This window comes from Phragmites australis, chromosome 19 (assembly GCF_958298935.1).
Source record: "Phragmites australis chromosome 19, lpPhrAust1.1, whole genome shotgun sequence".
Taxonomy (NCBI): domain Eukaryota; kingdom Viridiplantae; phylum Streptophyta; class Magnoliopsida; order Poales; family Poaceae; genus Phragmites; species Phragmites australis.
The window spans coordinates 17356252-17378332 of record NC_084939.1 but is presented as its reverse complement, the minus strand read 5'-3'; the positions used below and the strand labels follow the sequence as shown (position 1 = coordinate 17378332).

General features: G+C 45.1%; 2 protein-coding genes across 2 annotated transcripts; one reads left to right on the top strand and one right to left on the bottom strand.

Moving 5' to 3' along the window:
- Window positions 1-12111: 12111 nt before the first annotated feature.
- LOC133899899 (DNA-directed RNA polymerases I and III subunit RPAC2-like) lies at window positions 12112-14313 on the top strand. Its single transcript, XM_062340932.1, has 4 exons — window positions 12112-12323; window positions 12441-12573; window positions 13524-13600; window positions 13930-14313. The coding sequence occupies exons 2-4, from the start codon at window positions 12473-12475 to the stop codon at window positions 14070-14072; spliced, it is 321 nt and encodes a 106-aa protein (XP_062196916.1). The 5' UTR covers window positions 12112-12323; window positions 12441-12472; the 3' UTR covers window positions 14073-14313.
- Window positions 14314-16519: 2206 nt separating this feature from the next.
- On the bottom strand, window positions 16520-20669 carry LOC133900394 (uncharacterized protein At4g06598-like). The gene is made up of 5 exons (XM_062341513.1): window positions 20485-20669; window positions 19390-20088; window positions 18575-18650; window positions 18363-18489; window positions 16520-17196 (listed from the first exon to the last, which is right to left on the bottom strand). The coding sequence occupies exons 2-5, from the start codon at window positions 20070-20072 to the stop codon at window positions 17012-17014; spliced, it is 1071 nt and encodes a 356-aa protein (XP_062197497.1). The 5' UTR covers window positions 20073-20088; window positions 20485-20669; the 3' UTR covers window positions 16520-17011.
- Window positions 20670-22081: the final 1412 nt, after the last annotated feature.

Here is a 22081-nt window from a genome sequence, read left to right as displayed (position 1 = left end):
TTCTTGGCTCTTCTTTCTTCTGAAGATCACAATGATGAGCTTGTACAAATTGCCCAGTTAGAGTGTGCTTGCTTGGTTTGATTAATAATCTTTGTTTTTGAGACTTGGCAGCAACTAATTTTAGTTCAGTGTGGGATCAAAACTCAAGGCACTCATAAGTTGGTCCTATTATACTACCACAGCCTTTGCTGTTGGGCATATGTTTCATGTCTTACAGCTTTTAAGACCACATCATAATGCTAAGTATAGTCTGAAACCTTAAAGATGCCAAACAAGTTATTTTATTTTATTTTTATAATGGGGATTGTAAATCTAATACTCTCATTGTTTATTTAGTGAATGTGTAAGAGTCTACACAATCATGAGACAAGCAAGAAGGGACAACAATTAATATAATTTCACAAGTTAAGTTTGTCTTGTCACTTGTTCATCATGCTTGCAGTAGTAAGCTTGTTGATTGATTAAGAGATAACCATGCAACAACAAAATCCCCACACAGCAAACAAAGAGGAAGAAAACATAATATTGAACTTAAATATGTTGCAGTTTCACACCAAGCTTAAGATTGTCTATGTCATATACTAAAGATGGGTTGAATTTGTGCAACCTCAACTAAAGCCAGTTCCCAAATCAAGCCGAGATCAGTAACAAGTGTTAAAACAGGTACCAACTGAACAAGTGTTAAAACAAAGAGATTGCTCTCAGTGCGGGTTACCGAATTAATGACCATCCAACGCATACTAAGATTTACCGATTAGTGTAACAAATCACCTCTAGAGCTAGGCCGAGCTACCCAAGTTAATGATCAAATATAAAACTCTGATAAAATCAACTACACAGTACCAGTCAGCCTCCAACACTCAACAGAGGGAGCTCAATTGACACAGTACAATAGAGCGCCCCAAACGGCCAGCACAAGAGCACCAACAGAGACGCCTACCAGCAAGACCAAAGGCAACAGAGAGCTCAAGGCACCACAAGGGCACCAGCACTCACCAAACCAAGCACAAGAGCGCCCACCCAACGGAGCACAGAGAGAAAAAATGCTCTCCAACAGAACTAATGCAAAGTGCAAGCCACTGATCATAGGGCACCAATAAAGCACAACACAATGAACGCAAAATTGATTAATAGAGATATAACAGGATCACAAACTGGCGACTACGGCCTAGCTCAAGAGCACAAATGAAATATTAAACGAACTTAGCCCGTTATCATCACAGAACTGAGAACATATATTAATGAGAGCTACGCCGAGCTACCCAAGTTAATGATCAAGTATAAACTCTGATAAAATCAACTACACAGTACCAACCGGCCTCCAACACTCAACAGAGGGAGCCCAATCGGCATAGTATAGCAGGGCACCCCAAACGGCCAGCACAAGAGCACCAACAGAGGTGCCTACCAGCAAGGCCAAAGGAAACAGAGAGCTCAAGGTGCCACAAGGGCACCAGCACTCACTAGACCAAGCACAAGGGTGTCCACCCAACAGAGCACAGAGAGCAAAAATGCTCTCCAAGAAAACTAATACAAAGTGCAAGCCACTGATCACAGGGCCCCAATAAATCACAACACGGCGAAGGCAAAATTGATTAACAAAGATATAACAGGATCATAAACTAGCGACTACAGCCTAGCTCAAGAGCACAAATGAAACACTAAACGAACTTAGCCTGCTATCATCACAGAGCTGAGTACATATATTCATAGAGCATGGTGGCACGATGGCTGGGCATCACAGAGCACAACAAATGACCATGGCTCGGCCGGAGCACCGGCTACAACTGCTCAGTAGGGTAGAAAGGGAGGATGGCTACTCACTGAGAAGTTAGGATTAGGGGTCACGCGCGGGATCAGGGGTACCTCGGGCGGCGGCTGCTCCTCCTCGGTGGCGAGGTCCTCCTCAGTACCTCAGGCGGTGATGGCTCCTCCTTGGTGCAGCAAACGGAGAGGGCGGACGAAGAGGGCACGGCTCCTCATCGGGGGGCGGCAGACGGAGAGGGGTGGTGGCCCTCCTCGTTGGGGGAGAGCGCACGACGGACGGAGAAAGAGGGCACGGTGGACGGAGGCAGTGAAAAGGGAGGCGCGGTTAATTTGGGCAGCCTGACGGTGCGGGCAAACTAAGTAAAAGGCTAGGGTTTATATATAATGGTCATTTCCACAGGCGGTTTCTTAGGTCAACTGCTTGTGGAAATGTATCTTTTTCCCTAGAACCAGCAATGATTTTTTTCTTTGAAAATATTCTTCTATTACATATTAAGCTTCTTAAATTAAAGCATATAATTTTATATTTGGATACAATATTCTATTAGCTTTCTAACGATGTTAGAGGCGGTACTTGACTGTGGATACATTTGGAGTAAAATAACGCAAAACATCAACTTGTTTGGTCACAATGATATTTACAGAAACAGTACAGTTTTCAACAACTTACTCTGACTGTTAAAGCATACAACTTGAATATTTGGATATAATGTTCTATTAACTATTTGTCTTGAACTGTTTTCTCTACACCATCAAGGCGCATGTAGGGAATCATAGATGTATCTAGGGTTGCTTCTACAAGTTTTATCTTTTCTTTATCTCCGAAAGGCGGCACGTCGTCGAATTGATTGTATTCTCCTCATCCTCCACATTCTCAACTCCGACAATTCTTTATTTTCCAGCAACAACTACGTGCTTCTTTTCATTCGCAGGGTCGATTATAAAGAAAACATGTGTGACATGATCAGCGAGTACCCACGGGTCATCTTTGTGGCCTACAATGCTGAGGTCGACAATTATGAAGCCATAGTTGTCCACCGCCACGCCATTTGAGTGTTTGACCCATTTGCACCGAAAGACTATCTGCAGATTCACTCCATAGTCGAGTTCCCATATTTCATCTATGAACCCATAGTAGGTGACCTTTTCCCCTGTTGTGTCATAAGCTTTTATCCGAACACCGTTATTTTGGGTTGTGCTCTTCTTGTCATTTGCTTTGGTATAAAACATGTACCCATTAATATCATACATTTGCTATGACGTAACTAAACTTGATGGGTCACAAGCCAATATTTTCACATTTTTGTTATCTACATATTCACCATCCGGAAGGTTTTGGTTCTTGAACCATGTGGTGAAGCGACGCTTGTGCTCTTTCAAGATCCGATCATATGAGCGGCAATCTTCTGTGTGAAGCTCATTTAGGTGTTGCTCAACATACGATACCACTATCTGGAGCTGCTGCAAGATGGTGAAATGTGCTTCTTCCACTGCTTTGTAATCATGATCGATGAATCTTTTCTTTCTTTTGATCCCTCTCCCAGACAACCTCCCCTCATGTCGAGATGCAGGTACACCAATCGGTTTAGAATTCTTTTTTGTAATCGATGCAACACTCAACGACTTCCTCGGTGTTGTAGCCCTCGATCATGGAACCCCCTGGGTCAGCATGATTCCTTATATAGCCCCTGAGAATGCCCATGTACCGCTCAAACACATATATCTGGTGTAAGAATATAGGGCCCAGTGCAATTATCTCATTCACGATGTGAACCAAGAGGTGTACCATGATATCGAAAAAGGATGGAGGGAAGCACATCTCAAGTTGGCACAAAGTCTCTACCAAGTAACTATGTAGAGCTCCCAGTTTTTCAACATCGGTCACCTTCTGAGCATTTGCGTTGAAGAAGTGACACAACTGTGTGATGACCACCTTCATGTATCTTGGCTTGATATCCTTGATTGCAATAGGGAGCATATGCGTCATCATCACATAACAATCGTGAGACTTCATGCCAATTAGCTTCAAATCTTTCATCGAGACTAGGTTCTTAATGTTGGATGAGTAACCAGTCGGGACTCTCGCCCCATGTAAGCACTTGCATAATTCATTTTTCTCCTCAGGTGTCAGAGAGTAGCTAGCCGAGGGAAGATAATGTTTCCCATTTGGTCTGTCTTCAGGGTGTAGCTCTGGCCTGATTTCAAAATGCACCAAATCCTTACGTGACTTGATTCTATCCTTTGTCATGCCCAGTATGTTCAGTAAGAGGCCAAGGATGCTATCACACACATTCTTCTCAACGTGCATGACATCGATGCTGTGACGGACGTCCAAATCTTTCCAGTAGGGCAAATACTTAAAGAAAATCGACATCTTCTTCAACAGCATGCCTATCAACGTCTCACTTTTCTTCCTCTTTTTACCCTTCAGCGGCTTCCAAAAACAACCTTGATACTATTGACCATTTTAAACACTAGTGCCCCGCTGCGGGGTTTTGGGTCAGTACCTTTCTCAACCATATTATCAAAATGTTTCTTCATCTTGCGGTATCTGTGAGTTCTGAGTAAGAACCATCAGTGTCGCGTGTACACTACCTTTTGTGAGTACAGAAGGTACACAGACACGATTTCATCCAAGCACACTACACATCCGTGCTTCCCTTTAACCTGTCCCGATAGGCAAAAAAGGGTGGGATAATCATTGATGGTAACGAAAATCATGGCTTTCAGCGTGAAGTACTGTCGTCGGAACTCATCCCACACCCAGACCCCCTCATTCCACAGTTTCGCCATATCTTCAATCAATGGTTCCAGAAACACATCTATATTATTGCCAGTTTGTTTCGGTCCTTGGATAATAATGGACAGCATAAGGTACTTCCGCTTCATGCATAGCCATGGAGGAAGGTTGTAGATAGCCAGGACCACTAGCCAAGTGCTATGTGAGGTGCTCATGTCACCAAAAGGATTCATTCCATCGGTACTCAACGCGAACCTTACATTCCTTGGTTCTTCAGCGAATTCTGGATACATGGCATCGAACTTTCTCCAATGGCTAGCATCAGCGGGGTGTCGAAGCTTAGTTTCATCCTTCTTGCGCTTATCGAAATGCCAACGCATCAGTTCAGAGTCCTTATGGCTCGAGTACAAACGTTGCAAGCGGGAGATCACTAATAGGTACCACATCATCATCGCAGGACTTCTTCTCTTCTTCTCCGCATTGGAACAAGTGTCTTCTTCGTCACGACTAGCATTACTCTTCTTCTTCTTCGCATTGGCAGAACCATCTCCATCCTCACAATCATCATTCCTCTTGTACCGACTCGCATTGCACACTGGACATCTATCCAAGGCTTCATACTCTTTACGGTAGAGGATACAGTGGTTCGGACACGCGTGTATTTTTTGCACATCCAATGACAACGGGCAGATAAGCTTTTTCGCCTAATAAGTGGTGGTGGGTAAGGAGTTAGGCTTTCGAAGCATGTTTGCCAAGAGACTCAATAGATCCGAGGAACTCTTGTCGAACCATCCATTGCTGCCTTAGAAGTTCAAGCACCGAATGCAATACCGTAAACTCCTTATCACAACCCTTCGATTCCTCATACAAAAGTTCCTTTGGTGCTTTTTGTAACGCCTCAAAATTATCTAAACCTCTCGTGTCCCTTAAAAAATATGGTTCTGCGTGGCGGAACATTTCCTCAGATCAAAATCAGTATCATCATCCATCATAAGATCAGTGTCGCCTTCGACTACTCCCTCATCATCACCATCCACTTGATTAGCAGTGATGTCCTCGTTTGGTTCGCTTGTACGTTGTTCACCGTGATTGGACCAACATGTGTAATCCTCAACAAAAACCTCTCAAGATCAAGTGTGATTTGATTATATTTGATTTGTCCCACAATTTCTGGTTCTTACAGTCAGACATGGACAATATATTTCCTTTATCTTCTTACTCAAAGCGTCATTCTCGGCAGCTTCAATAAAAACAGAGAGTCCTTTGATATATATTTCTTCATATCTTGGCGTATCGTACATCCATGCTATGTCCATCTTTAACTTCAACCACAAAATTAGATGCATTAATTAATTAATTTAAAAATCAGAATAAAAAAGATTTTAAAAAAAGAAAAATGGGCTTGTTATAATTATAATATGTCTACGCAATTGAATCTACATTGGCGCAAAGTTATGGCTCAAAATAATGTGAATTCATTATTCTCTCTCTGCCTCTCCCTAGAGATCTAGATCTAGAAAAAAATCCCCATTCATGATGAAACCTCCTAAGACTAAAAAACTTCAAATTCTAACTATATTTTTTAAATATAATGCTAGAATCATGTGAATCTATACAATTAAATCAATATTGGCAATAAATTTTAGCTAATTCGATTATCTAAATAGCAAGAACCATGAGCATCTCTAGATCACATCTAAACCTAAGTCTTAAATCTAAATCTAAACTTAAAAAATGCTAGCTAGGGATGAGATACCCGTACCTTAGATGGCTCCTCCAAGGAATTCAAAAATAAAACCTTCCCCCTTTACTTTTCAAATCCGCCACCACCTTGAGCTCTACTGTTCGAATAGTAGAGCTCTCTGTCAGAATGTAGCTACCCGATTGGATGCACTATTTATGGAGTTATTTCCCCAAGCGGTTCCTTATGTGAACCGCCTATGAAAATAGAGCTATTTCACCTATGGAAATTAGTTTTCACAGGCGGTCCACAATCGCATGGGGTCGCTGACACTTACTCAGGCGATTTATCCTATGAACCGCCTGTAGAAATGAAACCTAGGTGTCTCGAAAAATAGCTTTTGTAATAGTGATAGGAAGAGTCAAATGGCCATTTCTCCTATGGTCCCTCTGGATTAAAGGTTTTTAGTCTAAATGGTGCTTTTAGGTTGAGAATTTTATTTTCGGAGGAAGCGTAACAGTCAAAGTGAACGATGAAACCTAAAAATTCTTACAAACAAAAAAGGTCTTCACCAAGGAGACACTACAAGAAATTCAATTATGTATGACAAAAATGGTTTAGAAAAACCTAAAAATGTCACAAAATAGGGGTTATTTGGTGACGATTCAAGAAATTTTATCATGAGTCTGTAGTGGGGTTGCTTCATTAGGTGTGTCTATGACGAACTATTACCGTCATCATCGAATGTCCACTATTTTGTGACGTTACTATGTATCATCGTCTCATAAAATATGAGGCAGTGCCTAGTACACCTCAATGACAAAATCTGTTTTGTCACAAAGCCTGAGCCAATATACCCCAGTGATTCTTCAGGTTTGATTCATATAAACAAATATATGGGCCGGTCCAATATCAACGCTCACTAGCCCATTAGAAACCCTAAATAACACCTCATCTCCCCAGCCATCGCCCGTGCTCCACACTGCTCCCTCTTGTCTCCCAAGCCGCTACCCTCGCCCCGCACTACTCCCTCTCTATCGCCAGTTGCCGACGCAGTGGCGATGCAGTGTAGCCACTGCAGCAATCCAGAGCCCTCCATGCTTGGGAGACAAGGACACTGCTTGCACCATGGGCGAGATGACACTAGAGGACTTTCTCTCCCGTGCAGAAATTATTGTCGATGGTAGCACGGGTTGTGCCAGTACCTGCTGCCGTAGCAGTATGTGAGGGTGTAGCCGCCAAGGAAACAAAAACCAGTTTGAAAAAAATGATTTATCGGATTTTCTTGGTTCTACTGATGGGGTCCGGTAAAAAACCGTACCAGTCAAAAAAAAATTGGCTGAATTAAAAAGCCACCAAAAAACTCGCCAGCCAAAAGTCGCTAATCCTTATCCCCAAATCACCCCCACCTCCCGCGGCGTGCCCTAAGAAATTCCAATTTCGATGACGGGTCGGCAGCATCCTCATCTCCCACTCTCCCCGCCTCCCATGACCCACCCTGCTCCTGTATTGCCCGCCCTCCGGCGTAGCGGCACCCTCCTGCCGATCGCATCCCCTCTCCCTAGCCCTGCGCACTGCCCTCCGTCGGTGCAGTAGGATGGCCACTGCGACCTCCAGGAGCAATGACTGCACCAACCTAGCCAGACCCAGAGGTTGAAGAAGCTTAGGTGCTAGCCCGGCATTATCTGGAGGTGCAACCAGATCTGGGAATGGCAGTGGCGATGGAAAGAGGAGCTCCGAGGATGCAGTGGATGACAGCGCATTTAGTGCATGCAGTGAAGCTCCTCGCCAGCCATGAGAGTAACTTTGTGCGTGTCCATGCATCCATATTGCTATAGTGTTTAATTAATTTCTTCATCGACTGATTGTGCTTTGTTTGGTTTAACTAATTACAACTAGTTTAACTAGCACGTTGCAAGACTAAACCAAATGGCAGCACAAGGTCTAGTCTAATCTTTCCCTTTCTTTGTTTTTCTTCTTTGCTTTACTTGATGCAGATGTATAGAATAGTCAAGGGCACGATGACAAATAAATCATGTGCTGCAGGTAAAACATTACCCTACTGGCCTTGCTTAATGTTAGGCTTAAAATCTCATGAACTTCTTTATTTATCTGCAGTTATTCTACAATTTGTCAGTTAACTTGCTTACAAGAATGGAAACATGATTTGGAGAACTAGTGTTGAGGGAAAATAGACCAGCTTGAGGACAATGGTTGAAGATTGCTATCAAATGTCCCTCCAGAGCCTCCAATCTCCAGACCCTCAGCAAGATGCCCAACTTTCGGAGGCTGCGGGCCCCTTCAGGCCACCTCTCTGGTACGTACGTGACCTTCCTAAAACTTGGAGCTACAGTAATCCTCTCCAAAGCCTTGAGCCTCTGAACTCTCAGCAGGAGGTTTGGCCCTCGGAAGCTGTGGACCCCTTCGGGCCACCCCTCCGGTGCCCGTGCGGCCTTCGAGGCCTTAAGATGCAGTAGGTCTCCAGAGATAATATTAGGAAAGAAAGGACACCCCCTGCAACCGACCTGACGTGAGATGATGGGCGATTAATGCCGGTGCAAGTGGTGGTTATCCTGACACCCCAGTGCAATGAAAGTCGTCCTGACACCCCTAGCAGAGCAGCACCGTGCCGCAATTGGCGACCGGCTCACCCCTCAGGGGGCATGCACCATAATAGTTACCACAATAGATATTTATCTTCTATATAGGGTAAAAAGTAGTTATTCAGGATAAAGCCCAGTAATTCGGCTAGGTCATAGATATTTGTACATCAGTGATAACTTGTACACTAAACTATGTACCACCTTATAATAGGGGGTCGTGGTCATCTAGGCAGGGATGGGTCATAAGGAGAACGCTCAATACAACACAGAGGGAAATACACAGGACACAAAGGTACGCAAACACAAAGTCACGCTGTGATACTCCCCTAGGCCAATCCATTTTTTCTACTATCAATACATTTTTTGTGTTCCTTCCTCTCAAACTCCGTCTCCAAGCTTGACTCTCCTCCTTAGAAGAAACTCTTGTCGTACTTGCTGGGGCAAGATGATCTCTTGCTCCAACAGCGTTCCATCCGTGGGGACTCGAACACAGAAGTGCTAAAGAGAGGTAGGAAGCTACCAGAAAAACCACCAAAGTGCTAGCTCTAGCCGCCATATCCACCATTGCAACCATGCAACCATATGCATCGATGTTTCAGCCATACACACCGCGTAAACCCTCCAGTCCCGATGTCGTGTAGGACGGCGTTCCTCCGGCCTTGACCAACCCAGAACCTTGGGTCGGTACGAAAACTTCAGACAGCACGGAGGCCTTCCAGCCTTTGCATAGCGAAGACCTCGCCACACCAGGAGAGGTCGCGGCCAATGCCGCAGCCAAGCAGGCCGCTTTCCAGTGGTTCTGTGCGATTGAATCCAGGGGTGTTCCCGACTTGGCTTGGTCCCAAAATATCTCCTTCGACAACACCCGGGATGCCCCGAGCGAGCCAACACCTTCGGAGAGTCTGTCCACCCATCGTCCTCTTTGGGCCCCTCAGGCGAAAGAGGGTTCCGAGGAGGCGTAGGGATCTGGAGTGCGCAGACCCCGCCAACACCACGATGCATCCCTTCTGACGCCAACCGCGCGCAAGGAAGCCGAACTCCTGCTCTGAAAACTGGTTCATCGGACGACATCGACGGTCTCCCCAAAGGGAAGGAGGCCCTAGGGAAACCACAGACTCCAGGGCACACGGCCCCTTACAGCGACCTCAATGTCAACCACAAGCTCCGATACCCCCGGAGGCATACGGTGCATCCTGCATAGACCGGGGCATGGCCACAACACCGACAATTGCTAAACCCTCAGGACCTTCCAGGAGGAATACCTCGGAAGATAAGCAGGATACCTGGCTACAGAGGGAACTGACAAAGGATTACACAGGGGTCGGAAGCTTGGGGCAAGATCCCAGACAAATCCCTGGCCCTCTAACTCCGCTCCGTTGCCACCAACTCCGCCACCGACGGTGTAATATCCCAGCGACGAGGACTGAGTCGGAGAACGTCGTCGCTAGGCTCTGCACGGACTACCTCCGGAAACGGACAACAGCCAAGGGCCGATGGGGTCGAGGATCACCTCTCCCGACTAGCCTTTGGCTTCGCTTCCGACACGCCGTCGCTAGGCTCCGGACGGATTACCTCTGGAGCCGAGCAACGACTAAGGACCGAGGGGGTCGAGGACCACCTCTCCCAACTAGCCTTCAGCTTTGCCTCCGACATGCCATCGCCAGGCTCTGGACAGGTTACCTCTGGAGCCGGGCAACGGCTAAGGGCCGAGGAGGTCGAGGACCACCTCTCCCGACTAGCCTTTGGCTTCGCCTCCGACACGCCGTCGCCAAGCTCTTGACGGATTACCTCCAAAGTCGGGCAGCGGCTAAGGGCCGAGGGAGTCGAGGACCACCTCTCCCGACTAGTCTTCGGCTTTGCCTCCGACACACCGTCGTCAGGCTCCGAATGGATTACCTCCGAAACCAGGCAGCGGCTAAGGGCCAAGAAGGTCGAGGACCACCTCTCCCAATCTAATCATAGGCTTCGAGACCTTCAAGCCTCATAATAGATGTCTTTCTCTGGCAAAGATACGCTCACTATTACCTATCGATAGTTTACCTAGTTGGTCTATCTTTCATACAGTAAGATTAAAACATGTTGTAGGCCTCCAATCTAAAATAAGATCCATACTGCTTATAATTTATTATTTATGAATTTAAAAAATCTGCAGTTCAAATATAATTACAACAAATCTCAAATTAAATGTTAAATATTTTCTTGCAAAATGTTGAAACGGGTTTTATAAATTGTTGAAGCTGCCTCGAAAATGTTGAATAAGGTTTCTTTTTCTAAATTGTTTAATCACGCCTTTGGAATGGTTGACCGGATATAAAAGGCAAACATGCTATGAATCTAAATCACATGATTAAATTGCAGGAAAATTACCCACAAAATAAAAGAGATTTGCTAAGCATCGTGTGACAGATTCTAAGGGTGGAGATCATTTGAATTTCTAACCTTGAGATGTGCAACGGAATTTGTGCTTGGCCACCTCCAGCTCCATCTCCAGTGAACTCTAGCAAGCTATGTGAACTCCAGCGAGCCACCATATTTGGGTGGGAATTGTATCTTCTGATTTTACTGAAGTAAAGTTAGAGGATGAACAGTGTCATGACATTAGTCTTTCTGAACCGTTAGATCCGGAACAGACGTATTAGATTACTTGCTACAATAAATAATGGCAGTATGCTGTTCACCAGACTCATATTACTGTACGTTCCAGTGACTTTGCTTCACAAAGTCAGAAGATACGCGTCCATTTAGGTACAAGGTCGTCAGCGTTGTCTTCTCTAGGGAGCCTCCATATTAGAGTTTGGGGTGGAGGCCTCTTAGGCTTTGGAGGTATAGCTTGGGAGGCAATCCGGCCCAATAGTGACGGCGGTGGTGGGTGACTCAGCGAGGCGCCTACGGTGCGGTGGTAGAGGTTCGGTAGTGGGTAGTGCAAAGCAGCGTACTATCAGAGATAGATTAGTATGGTGAGGGCGGCAAGAGACGGAGGAGGGTGGCGTAGGGACGTCTCATCACTTTGAAAAAGAAGAGGAGGAGACCGGTGCAGGGAAGAATATGTTCTCAAAGGAAGTGAAGGAAGCGGTCATTGGTGGGTCACAAAGGCATCAAGTCTAGCAACGGTAAAGCGTGGGGTGGCATCTGTCATCGAGACAGATGGAGGGGAGTGGTGGTGGTAGTGGGATGGTGTTGGAGATGGGTTAGGGTTAGGGTGAGAAAGTGATTTGGATCACTAGATATTTAATTGACGGTCACAACATTAGGTTGATTTTGGTAACAATTCAATACGAATAAAATAAAAGTCGTAAATACGTCAGCGAAGCTATCCTGCTCACCAGGCCACAGGGCTGCAGTTTTGACAGCCGGGAAGGTTCGTCCATTAGGAGCCCTTGTTGATTTCTTCCGTCCTAACCCACTGCGCCGCCACAAGCCACACTCTTTGCTTCCGGCAACTCCCGGTCCCAGCTCCCGCGCGAGAAATTTCTTCTCCTTCGAATCTCGCGCGGTTCCTGCCTAAAGAATCAACCAATCTTAGTTACTTCTGGTGAGTTGACTCTGCTTTTCTGGCTGATTTCTCGTCTGGTTTCGTTTTTTCGACCTTTTTTTTCTTTCTGTTTCTTCCAATGTTAAGCTTCTCCTTCGTGTTTCGCGGGGGGAACAGCTCGCTCGACCTGAGGGAGGCCGTAGGCGTCGATGGAGCACGGGTCGGTGACGGACTCGAGCGCGTCGACCTTCTCCATCGTGGACGAGGACCACACCCTCGCCAACTCCGTCAGATTCGTCCTCAACCAGGAGTAAGTGAAGTGAAGTTTCTTGGTTTTCTTTCATTTTCTTTTCCCCTTCTTTATCCAGTTCCGAAGAATCCGTATATATCCGGTTGTGATTTTGTGAAATGTTGCGGTTGTGCTGCTGCCAAAGTGCGATTAGACAGGATTTTGGTGCAGGCATATGATCAGTATAACAGAGGATGCTCTGTGGATAATGCAAGCAGCAAAGTAGTAGTAACTTTGGGATGCATTTTATGATTCTGCAATGTGTTAGAACTCAGAACTTGTGTTTATTGAACAGTTATTGATGATAATATCATCATTTAGTAACTTACTGGGTTGCAAGAGGGATACTGTAATTTCTTCCTCATCAGGTTGTGATCATTAGAAAACCACAAACATTAAAAAAGAAAGTGCATATGGTAGTGCTTTGTAAATTATCATCTTGGCCTGTTGATGTCAATTATCATTTATTTAAATTTCTGCTTGTATCAATTTAGACCAATTTGTCACGAGTCTCTTGTACTATACTTTGTTGTGCTCCACATTAAGTTGCGCATCCTAAGTATAGATAACTGGACATCTCAAGAGAATGTGTCTATAAAGTCAGATCATTTAAGGATTTACTTTTTTATCACATTCACCAGCTCATCCGTTCAGCTTTTCTGCGGCCATTTAAGCATTAACACACTGATTCCCAAGTCAATGTTTAGGGATCACTCGTTCAAATTTCATGTTTAGCAAATATAGGACATGTAAAACTTTCAAGTCAACCCCGAAGATGCATACTTACAAACCATATCGCACTTAAACCATTTGTTGCATTAGAGTTTAAGAGAAGTGCAACAGGTCTTTCCTTTTACTTTCGTCACAAACTTGACCTTGCAAAAACCATTTGATATAGATACCAGATATATTCTATCTGTCGGAATTCAAGACTATTAATTCTGTATTTGTGATCTTCTCTGTGCTCACAGCCCAAGGGTAGCATTTTGTGGATATAGCATCCCTCATCCTGCTGACAACAAAGTCAACATAAGAGTTCAGACGACAGGTATCGTGAAGTGGCATATGATCCTGACATTCATTTCCTTTGGTCATTGTGGAATGTACTGAAGCTGTTGTATTGTTTTGCAAGAATCGCATTCGTTGTGCTACTTCCTACTATAATCATAAGTCATATAGAACACTTAAATGTATTTGGATAACTTGTTGAATTTTCTTTTCTCCGAAAACTATAGATCTAGTATATGGTTTGTTTTGTGATAGTGGTTATATATTTCAAGTAACTGTTAATGCAGTAACTGATCATTTGACGGTTTCATTACTGGCCTACTCCCTGAAGGTGCTCACACTCCTGACGCATGTTTATTCTATTGGCAGGAGATCCAGCAAAGGATGTATTGAAAGATGCTTTACAGGATCTGATGGTTATGTGCCAGCATGTCAGAGGGACTTTTGACAACGCAGTGGCTTGTCATAGAGCAAACAAACCTGCAGAACAAATGGACGTTGATCAGAAATAGAATCGAACGATTTTGTGTAACCAGTTTATCACCGGAGGGCAGATTTCTTTATTTTTATGGCTTTTAAAACGATTTTGCTAAAATCCGGGATTCACACTGTTATCGCAATCACCTTAGCTTACGAAAGTTGCTGCTATGGGGAAAGTTGGGGCTCATCATCATTGTTTGAAGTGTCTGATATAGTTGTAATCGTTGTATGCACTGGCTTCCTTTAGTCTAGTACTGAACTCTTGCAGTTTTTTGCGTAGCGTTATGACTCTAAAAAGAATACGTATTATGGTGAATTCAGTAATACTGACCTAAAAATATATTGGACCCAGCATCGCCCCGTCTGGTGACTCGGGGGGCGACTCCTCCCTCTGTCAGCACCCGAGAACAAGGCTAGATCTAGCTGTCGCCGTTGGCGTGCGGACATTAGTGGCAGCGGCCAGCGATGGGTTCGAAGCCAGGCCGTTGCGGCTGTGTTTCTTTCTCCCCTCCCTCTTTTCTCTCCTCCCGATAGGTAGCCTTCTGTCGTAGCTACTCCCAATGTCCTCGTCTCTGGCGGCTTCCTAGGGTCAGATTTGCCCTCAACAGGGGTGGATCTGCCCTTTGAGCTCTGGTCTGGATGTCGTTGGTCCTGCTTGGTTGGCCTTGGGTTGGCGGGCTCGGTCGGCTGTCTCGACAGGGGGTTGCCTGTGGCTGGGGGTGGGGGGCTCCAGGGTGTCGCCGTGTTGGTGGTCCTACCCATAGCTCTATCCCCCCGGGCTGCTCTCCAACGATGTCGGCCATCTAATCCAGTCACCACCATGGGCACGTGCGGTACCAGCCTATACCCGAGGCGTCATGGGGCGGGCGGCGTCGTCGACAGCTTCTGTTGCTACCTCCTGTTGGACGCGCTCACCCTTCATCTTGGCGTCGCGATGTCTGTGGCGTTCGGCGGCTAGGCTGACCTCCTTGGTGGCTTGGCGGCGGCTACGTGTCACCGGCGCTGCCCATGCTACGTTGCTGCGCTGTCGGTGCAGTGCCAGCCGTGTGGCAACGGTTGCATTACTCATCCCTCCCCCTACCCACCCCTCGGCCTGGGTGGCCCTCGGCTTCTCCCCTCCTTCGCGGGGGCGCTTGGTGGGGTTGCGGGGTTTCCAACTCCTGGGAGTTGTGAGGTTGTTGCGGCTCGTCTGCTGCCTGTCGAGCTAGACGTGGCCTTTCTCGGTCTATGCTGCCCTGCGCAGACTTGCGGGCGAAGGAGTCATGGGCAAAAGCCTTGCCCGGCTTCATGCTGGTGCTGGTGACGTTGACGTCCTTGGGGCATCATTTGCTTCCTTAAGGCGCCACTAGAGAAATTACTCCTCCCTCGTGGCTACTTTAGGTGAAAACTCTGTCCGATTCTCCAGTCGAGTGACGATGGCGTCATCGTCACTCCCTTCTTGAAGGCGTCGTCTCGGATGGCCACCATGCTCTTCGGTGTCTACCTGTTATTTTGTAGGTGTTGCCCCTACATCCTCGTTCCACGACGGCTCTTCTTGCTGGATTGGTGCTTCATGCTAGCAACTTGGTTTGATGTGCGCTCCTCCGAAGCGACGCGCTGCCAACTTGTGTGTCAGAGAAGTCCGGCGTGGGAGCATGGTTCCGTTGGCCGAAATAGGGAGATGCGGTGTGGGAGCAGGGCTCCGCTGGCCGAATGAGGGAGATGCGGTGTGGGAGCAGGGCTCCGCCGATCAAGTTGTGAGGGACACGGTTGTTTGGCTAGTTAGCACACGAGTTGAGTTGGGTTAGAGTTGTCTGTCTGTCGGGTTGTACCTTTTGGTATAGGGGTTTGTTTCGAGTTGAGGTCGTATTATCATGTCGAAGTTATTTGCCGATTTCTTTAAACCGTGTTGTTGTGAGTTTTTTGAGCTTGATTTTTCTTATAAACTAAATCAACTTGGCTATTTTGGTCTTCCTTCTTCTTAATGCAATGATACGCGGATCTCTTGCATATTCAAGAAAAATGGTGAATTCGGTATCCGAAGGGGTGTTAGATGAACACACATTTCTCTGAGTCATAGATGCTTTACTAGCAAACCGCATTCAGAGCATACAACCTGTCCTAAATAGTAGAAAACCACATACTGATCAGGGTTCACAAATTCGATAGACCTTAAAAAAGCGCCCGGGGTCGGTAACAGTACAGTAGTTCGGTGAAATTCGGTAAAAACCATAAAATTTTGTCAATTTTTTGAATTATTTTGAATTTTGAGTTTGAGTTTAATCAATAACCACTCAGTTTCTAAATACGATGCAGACCGAATTAACCGGTAACCGTAATAACTGAGTTGTTACCATAGCATTTTCGAACCCTGATACTGACATCAACAAGGATTTCATAGGATACTTGCAAGAAAAAAAAGAAGCATAGAGCACAAAGAGATGGTTTATCAGTTGACAGAATTTCATAGGATACTTGCAACATCAGGCACATCATGAACTCTGAAGAACGCTAAAACTTCATTTGCACTAGCTTATTCAGTACCGATAAATAATAAAATAGTACAACCTACACTTGTCGAGGATGTGGCACATTTCCAAAGCATCTTATCAAATGCTGACTAGTGCTCCACATTCCATCGATACGGTAGACTAATCCAAACATGGCTAAGATGCATGAAGGACGCATTGCAGGAAACAAAGAGAATAGGAACAAATTAGAACCCTAGCATCCGAAATGGTACAATGATGCTAGAAAAGCATCTAGCTAAAAAGAAATCCTAACACCTCCGACTGGTCGACATCAACAATGGACGCAAGCTGAGGATGACCGCCAGGTGCATATCTCGAAAGAATAAGGATCAGATCCATAGTTGCTAGCATTTCCGATGTTATTCACTCATTCCAAGTGCACTTCTCCTTTCTTGAGGCAGATGACGGCCAGTGTGGTGGCAACTGGTGCGGAATCCACAAGAACAAAAGGCTGAAAAGAACTAAGTACGAAGAGGCCTGGAAAGAGTGTCTCGTCCCGAGTTGGGATCTTTGTGTTTCAGAGACAAGTTAGCAAATTGGGAATCGAGGTCTCTGCTGTTACTACGAACATGAGCAGGAGGCTGTGGCTGCTGCTGATACAGTGATCTGAGACGACCAATTTCCCTCTCAAACATCTCCTGTTGAACTGCAACACATAAGAATAAAAAATAAAAAAAAATCTTAGCTTCCATCCAGTACTTCAGTAAAGCAATCCACACTACTGAAAACCATTGCATGGAAGATGGTTATATCATCTCATGGTTTCCAATTAAGACAGCACTTTCTCATTCTCTCTTGAGAAACACAAGCCATAAGTTTTTGTTTTGTAAGCTAATTAAATTTCTTAGATAACATTCACTATTTTAAGTAAAGTGGAATTATAACAATTTAACAACATATGCAAACCTTATGAGATACAACCACTGGTATGTTGATTATTTATTTGAATGGCAACGTGATGGAGAGCTATAAAAGCAATATACATGGATATAGAAAAGATTCACTCCTATTGTTAGGATGTATACACCACATGACTTACGACCCCAACTTCAGCAAGCCTATTGAGTAACTCCACAAAGAACTTCATTTGTTATTGGTTACAATATGCTGCACTAATTTTGTCCAATAAATTCTAGAAATAGTAAGGGAACATGGAATTATTTGGTTCCCTTGCACATCTTGGCTAAGGTCGGCAGACTAGCATAATTGGGTTGGGCCAAGCTTCCCTTGGCTAGGTAGTTGGTAGTTATGTTTTCTTATTTTGGTTCAAGGTTCCTAAGGTCTCTGCATTAATTAGACGAAGAGTGTTTGTCAACCAAGTTCACTAGAAGTTAGAAACCAAAGTTTTCTTAGAAAAGTTCAGCCCAAAGTTCAACCTTAGAGGCACAGAAATCTAGAAATCCTACTGAGAAAACAATATGATATTAAAGTGTTATTTATGAGTTAAGAGTATTGTCTGCAACTCTGCATGTCAGAGTTTGTTTTTGTTCCTTTGGTTGAGAACTGAGAAGACATCATTCAGAAAATTATTTATTCTCATGCTTACTAGATCCTTAAAATAATTAAGACCTGCTGCTGCATGCCCCCTTTAGTATCATAGGAGTACATTGGGGATGAACTATGAATAAAAAATAATAATGAAAATTGTATTCGGTAAACTGAAGAATTTCATTTTAGTTCATGTCTCAAGCAAATATGAATATCTTGTTATACTAATTGATCAGTGAGACTTAATGCAATTACTGAAATGAACAGGGTGGAGAACAGAACTGTGACGAAAAGGAAAACCAAATAACTGCAGAGCATACTTACAGCGTTTAATTAGTTGCTCCTGTCCTATACTCTCCAGCCTTTGCTTCAAGGCTTTATTTTCCAGGTCAAGCATAATATTCTGTTGGGTAAGAAACTCCAATTCAGCAGACACTTCTATCCCTTCTGACTGCATTATTCAAACATAAATATTCAGTCACATATGGCACCAAATTGCGGAAGACAAGTCGAAAATATTGCTGCGGCAAGCTCACCTGCAATGCCTGGACTTTTCTCTCAAGCTCTGCAATATACTGGAGCTTCCGGACACGGGACCTCTGAGCATATTGCCTGCAACCAATATGGAAACAAAGACAAGCATAAAAAACATTACAAAAATGCCAATCATGGCTATCTCATCATACAGATTTGACAAGATTGAAGTGCATGATATCCTTATTTAAATACCGGATTGTATGATATCCTAATAATCAGATTTGACAAGATTTCGAATATCTTACTTTCAAACAATGTAAAAATAGATTAGACAATATTTTGCTAATCTCAAAGCGGACAAGTGAAGACACATCTGATTTAAGACTTATCAAGTTGCAAATTGAAAAACTATGACAATCTATTTTGCCTTAATGGCGAACCAGGCAATAGCTTGGTTGGTAGAGCCTCTAGTTGAGAGTCCGCTCATCCAGGCTCGAACCCGAGTGCTCGCAGGTCGTGTGAGTACTTCTCTAAAGGGTTTGGTACTCCCCTCTCTTAAGACAAAGTCACGGGGACATCTCCCCGTGGTCAAGTTTTTTTCTTTTTTGCCTTTATGTTGCCACAGGTCGCATCTACTGTACTGTTCATTGTTCATGGATATTCGAAATGACAGATTCACAGCATATGCAACATCTGCATTCTGTAACATCTGAACAATTGTATTCGCATCAGGTAATCCATTTATATGTCTGCTTGGAGTTACAGTAATCAGCTAGCTCTGTTAAGATACCACAATTAGTATTGTGCAAGTGTGAAATTCTAGAATCCAAAGATAACCCTTGAAGGTGATAACACGAGTAGAAATCAAACTCACTGTTTAGCACGCTTGGTGTCCGCCTCTGACTGTGCATACTTCGGCGGCACACCCTCCTTCACCCCAACCTTTTGATCATGCCCTGCCTCGTCAGGAGCTCTCTTGTCCATGCCATGGTCACGATCCCTCAATGCGTTCGGTGGCCCATGATGTCCACCAACCTTCTCTTTCGCCGGCACTGATGGGCAACCACCATGCCTGTAACCCACCAAATTCGGCATGCTTTGCTCCCATGGCCGGCCCTGTGGCCTCCCAAACGGGCCTGGCTTGGCGTAGTAGTCCTGCACACCGCCCCATGGCGCAGCCTGCCCACCTCCTACACCCATCGCCTCAAAGCCATTGGCGTAAGCACCGGCACCGGCAGCACCTCCATCGAGCAGAGCAAAGGAGTCGCTCGACGACCTGCGGTGCCCGGCCCGACCGTGCTGCCGCACCGGCGTCTCGGGCTCGTCGAGAAGGTCATCGAGCCACGACGGCTGTTCCTCTATGAAGCTCTCCGACGACGTGCGCTGGTGATGCCCGTGCCCGTGCCCGTGCCCATGAGCATGCCGGTGGTGCGAGGCGCCCTGCGTCCGGGCGATCAGGCCGTGGTCCGCGTACTGTGACGGCGCCGCCGCCACCGTCGGGAACGGGCTGCGCGGCGGCAGCGGCGCCTGCTTCTGGAGCTTCGCGTTCACCATCATCGTGCCGTGGACCAAACTGCGAAGAGCACACAGCTCATCTCAAACTGAACGCCAAGATTTAGCAAATTTCACACCAAACTACCACGAGCTTCCATCCAATCCAGGAAGGCGGATTTGAGCAAAAAAATAACACGTAAGCACCTCTAGATCTCAGCAACAACGCGTGGAAAAAATCGAATATTTACGGTTCGAATTCACGTCAAAGATTCAATTTTTCCAAGCACAAGCATCAAATCACACCGAGAAAACGGTTAAGATCCACCAACGAGCTGGGATATGCGAATTGGACGAAGAAAAGAAGCAAGAAGAACAAATCGAAACAGAATAGTGAAAACTGGAGCGGATCAAAAACAGAAGCAAACACGACGGAAACTTGATGCGAGAAATTAGCCAAAACCCAATAAGTGCTCACCAATTAGGCCGCTACTCCTCCAATCACCCTCCCGGTCAGCAGCAACCGAGACCTTAATACAAATCTCGAATTGTTCGGGTTTTTTTTTTCCGTGGAGGGTTCAAGAGGAGGGGAGGGGAGGGAGAGACGGAGAGGGAGGAGAACGGAGAGAAATCGTGTGGTGGTGAGATGAAGGAGAGAAACAATAAATATTGCGTTTCCTTTTGTGGGGAAGATCGTGTTTCGGGAAATGTCGGACGACATAAATTTTCGGCAAATATTAACCGATAGATTTGACGATCGGACGGTGGATGATGCTGATACGGATATTCTGTAGTGAGGGCTAGTGGCCCGTGCTAGTGGCCAGACAAATGCAATGAGTACTAAGGAGTGTGCACATGAGGAAGCGAACGTGCGTACCATCCTAACAGCCTCCACTCTTTTCGTTTTTGAAAAAAAAAATCCCTCCCGTGTTTTTCCGATTTGGGAAAGTTAAGTTTAACTTTAAAAAGTTTTGAGAAAAAAATTGTACAAGAAAAGTTATGCTCAAAAGCTTTGAGTAAAGTTTAAACAGAAAAATTTTGCTCAAAAGTTTTGAGAAATAGATGTCAGAAAAAAATTGTGTGGGCTCATGCTACAGCCATCCGTGACTTGGACACCAGTGGTCACGCGCGGAACAAGAATTTTGAGAAAACAGTTGAAGTACTCGTGCACATCTATACATTCGTGTATGCGGACATGTTTTTGAAATGGAATCAACAGGAGATCTGCTGGTTTTAATTATATAGCAAGAGAAAACAAAGTACAAAGTACTGAAAACAAGTCTAGCTTTGAGCTAACGGGGCATGATCATAAGTACACACGGCAGGCTGCACACTTCGGCCATCGACGAAAACCAAGAGCTAACTTACAAGTTTGGCATGACGTCAACCAAATGCTTTGCTCCTGCTAGGCACCAGGTCTGTGCTTCTTCTTTGATCTTAGATTCGGGCTTCTTCGTGCATTGAAAAATCCTTGTATTTCGCTCTTTCCAAATCTCCCACAATATAAGGATTAGAATCGTACGAAAAGTCTTCTGAGTACCCCTCCAACCCCCAGTTTCCCAACACCACTCGAGGACCAATTGGAACCCGCTCTAGTTGGCTGGCACGGGTAAATTGGCTAGGAGCCATGCTCCAAATTGCTCCTAGACACGTCGTGTATATCAACAATGAGAAAATAGATGGACCGATGTCTCCAGGGTCGCTCAACACAACAGGCATGTGCTTGGATTAGGCCATCCTCGTGACTCCAATCTATTCGTCGTCCATAGGTGATTATGAACTGCTAGCCATGCAAAATACTTACACTTTGGGGTGCCCAAACACGCCATATCATCTTGTCTAGGTCAGTGATGGTTGACTCAAGAAATTGGGCTAGGTATGCAGATTTTGAGGAATATTCATTGTGAGCATCGTGCTTCCATGTGATGCTGTCTGAAATGCATGGGGTTAGGTGTAAGAGATGGATGGGTTCTCACTGTAGCAAAAATGACCCCATTAGACCATAATTATGATACATTAGATGGTCCGGTGTGAATAAAATGAGCATCGGATAATACACCAGACAATAAACAGTG

Coding starts and splice junctions, on each gene's coding strand:
- LOC133899899 (XM_062340932.1), top strand. CDS start 12,473: ATGGAGCACGGGTCGGTGACGGACTCGAGCGCGTCGACCTTCTCCATC. Junction 12,574..13,523: donor AGATTCGTCCTCAACCAGGA/GTAAGTGAAGTG, acceptor CTGTGCTCACAG/CCCAAGGGTAGCATTTTGTG. Junction 13,601..13,929: donor CATAAGAGTTCAGACGACAG/GTATCGTGAAGT, acceptor TTCTATTGGCAG/GAGATCCAGCAAAGGATGTA.
- LOC133900394 (XM_062341513.1), bottom strand. CDS start 20,072: ATGATGGTGAACGCGAAGCTCCAGAAGCAGGCGCCGCTGCCGCCGCGC. Junction 18,490..18,574: donor GAAAAGTCCAGGCATTGCAG/GTGAGCTTGCCG, acceptor TGAATAATGCAG/TCAGAAGGGATAGAAGTGTC. Junction 17,197..18,362: donor GGAGCAACTAATTAAACGCT/GTAAGTATGCTC, acceptor TATGTGTTGCAG/TTCAACAGGAGATGTTTGAG.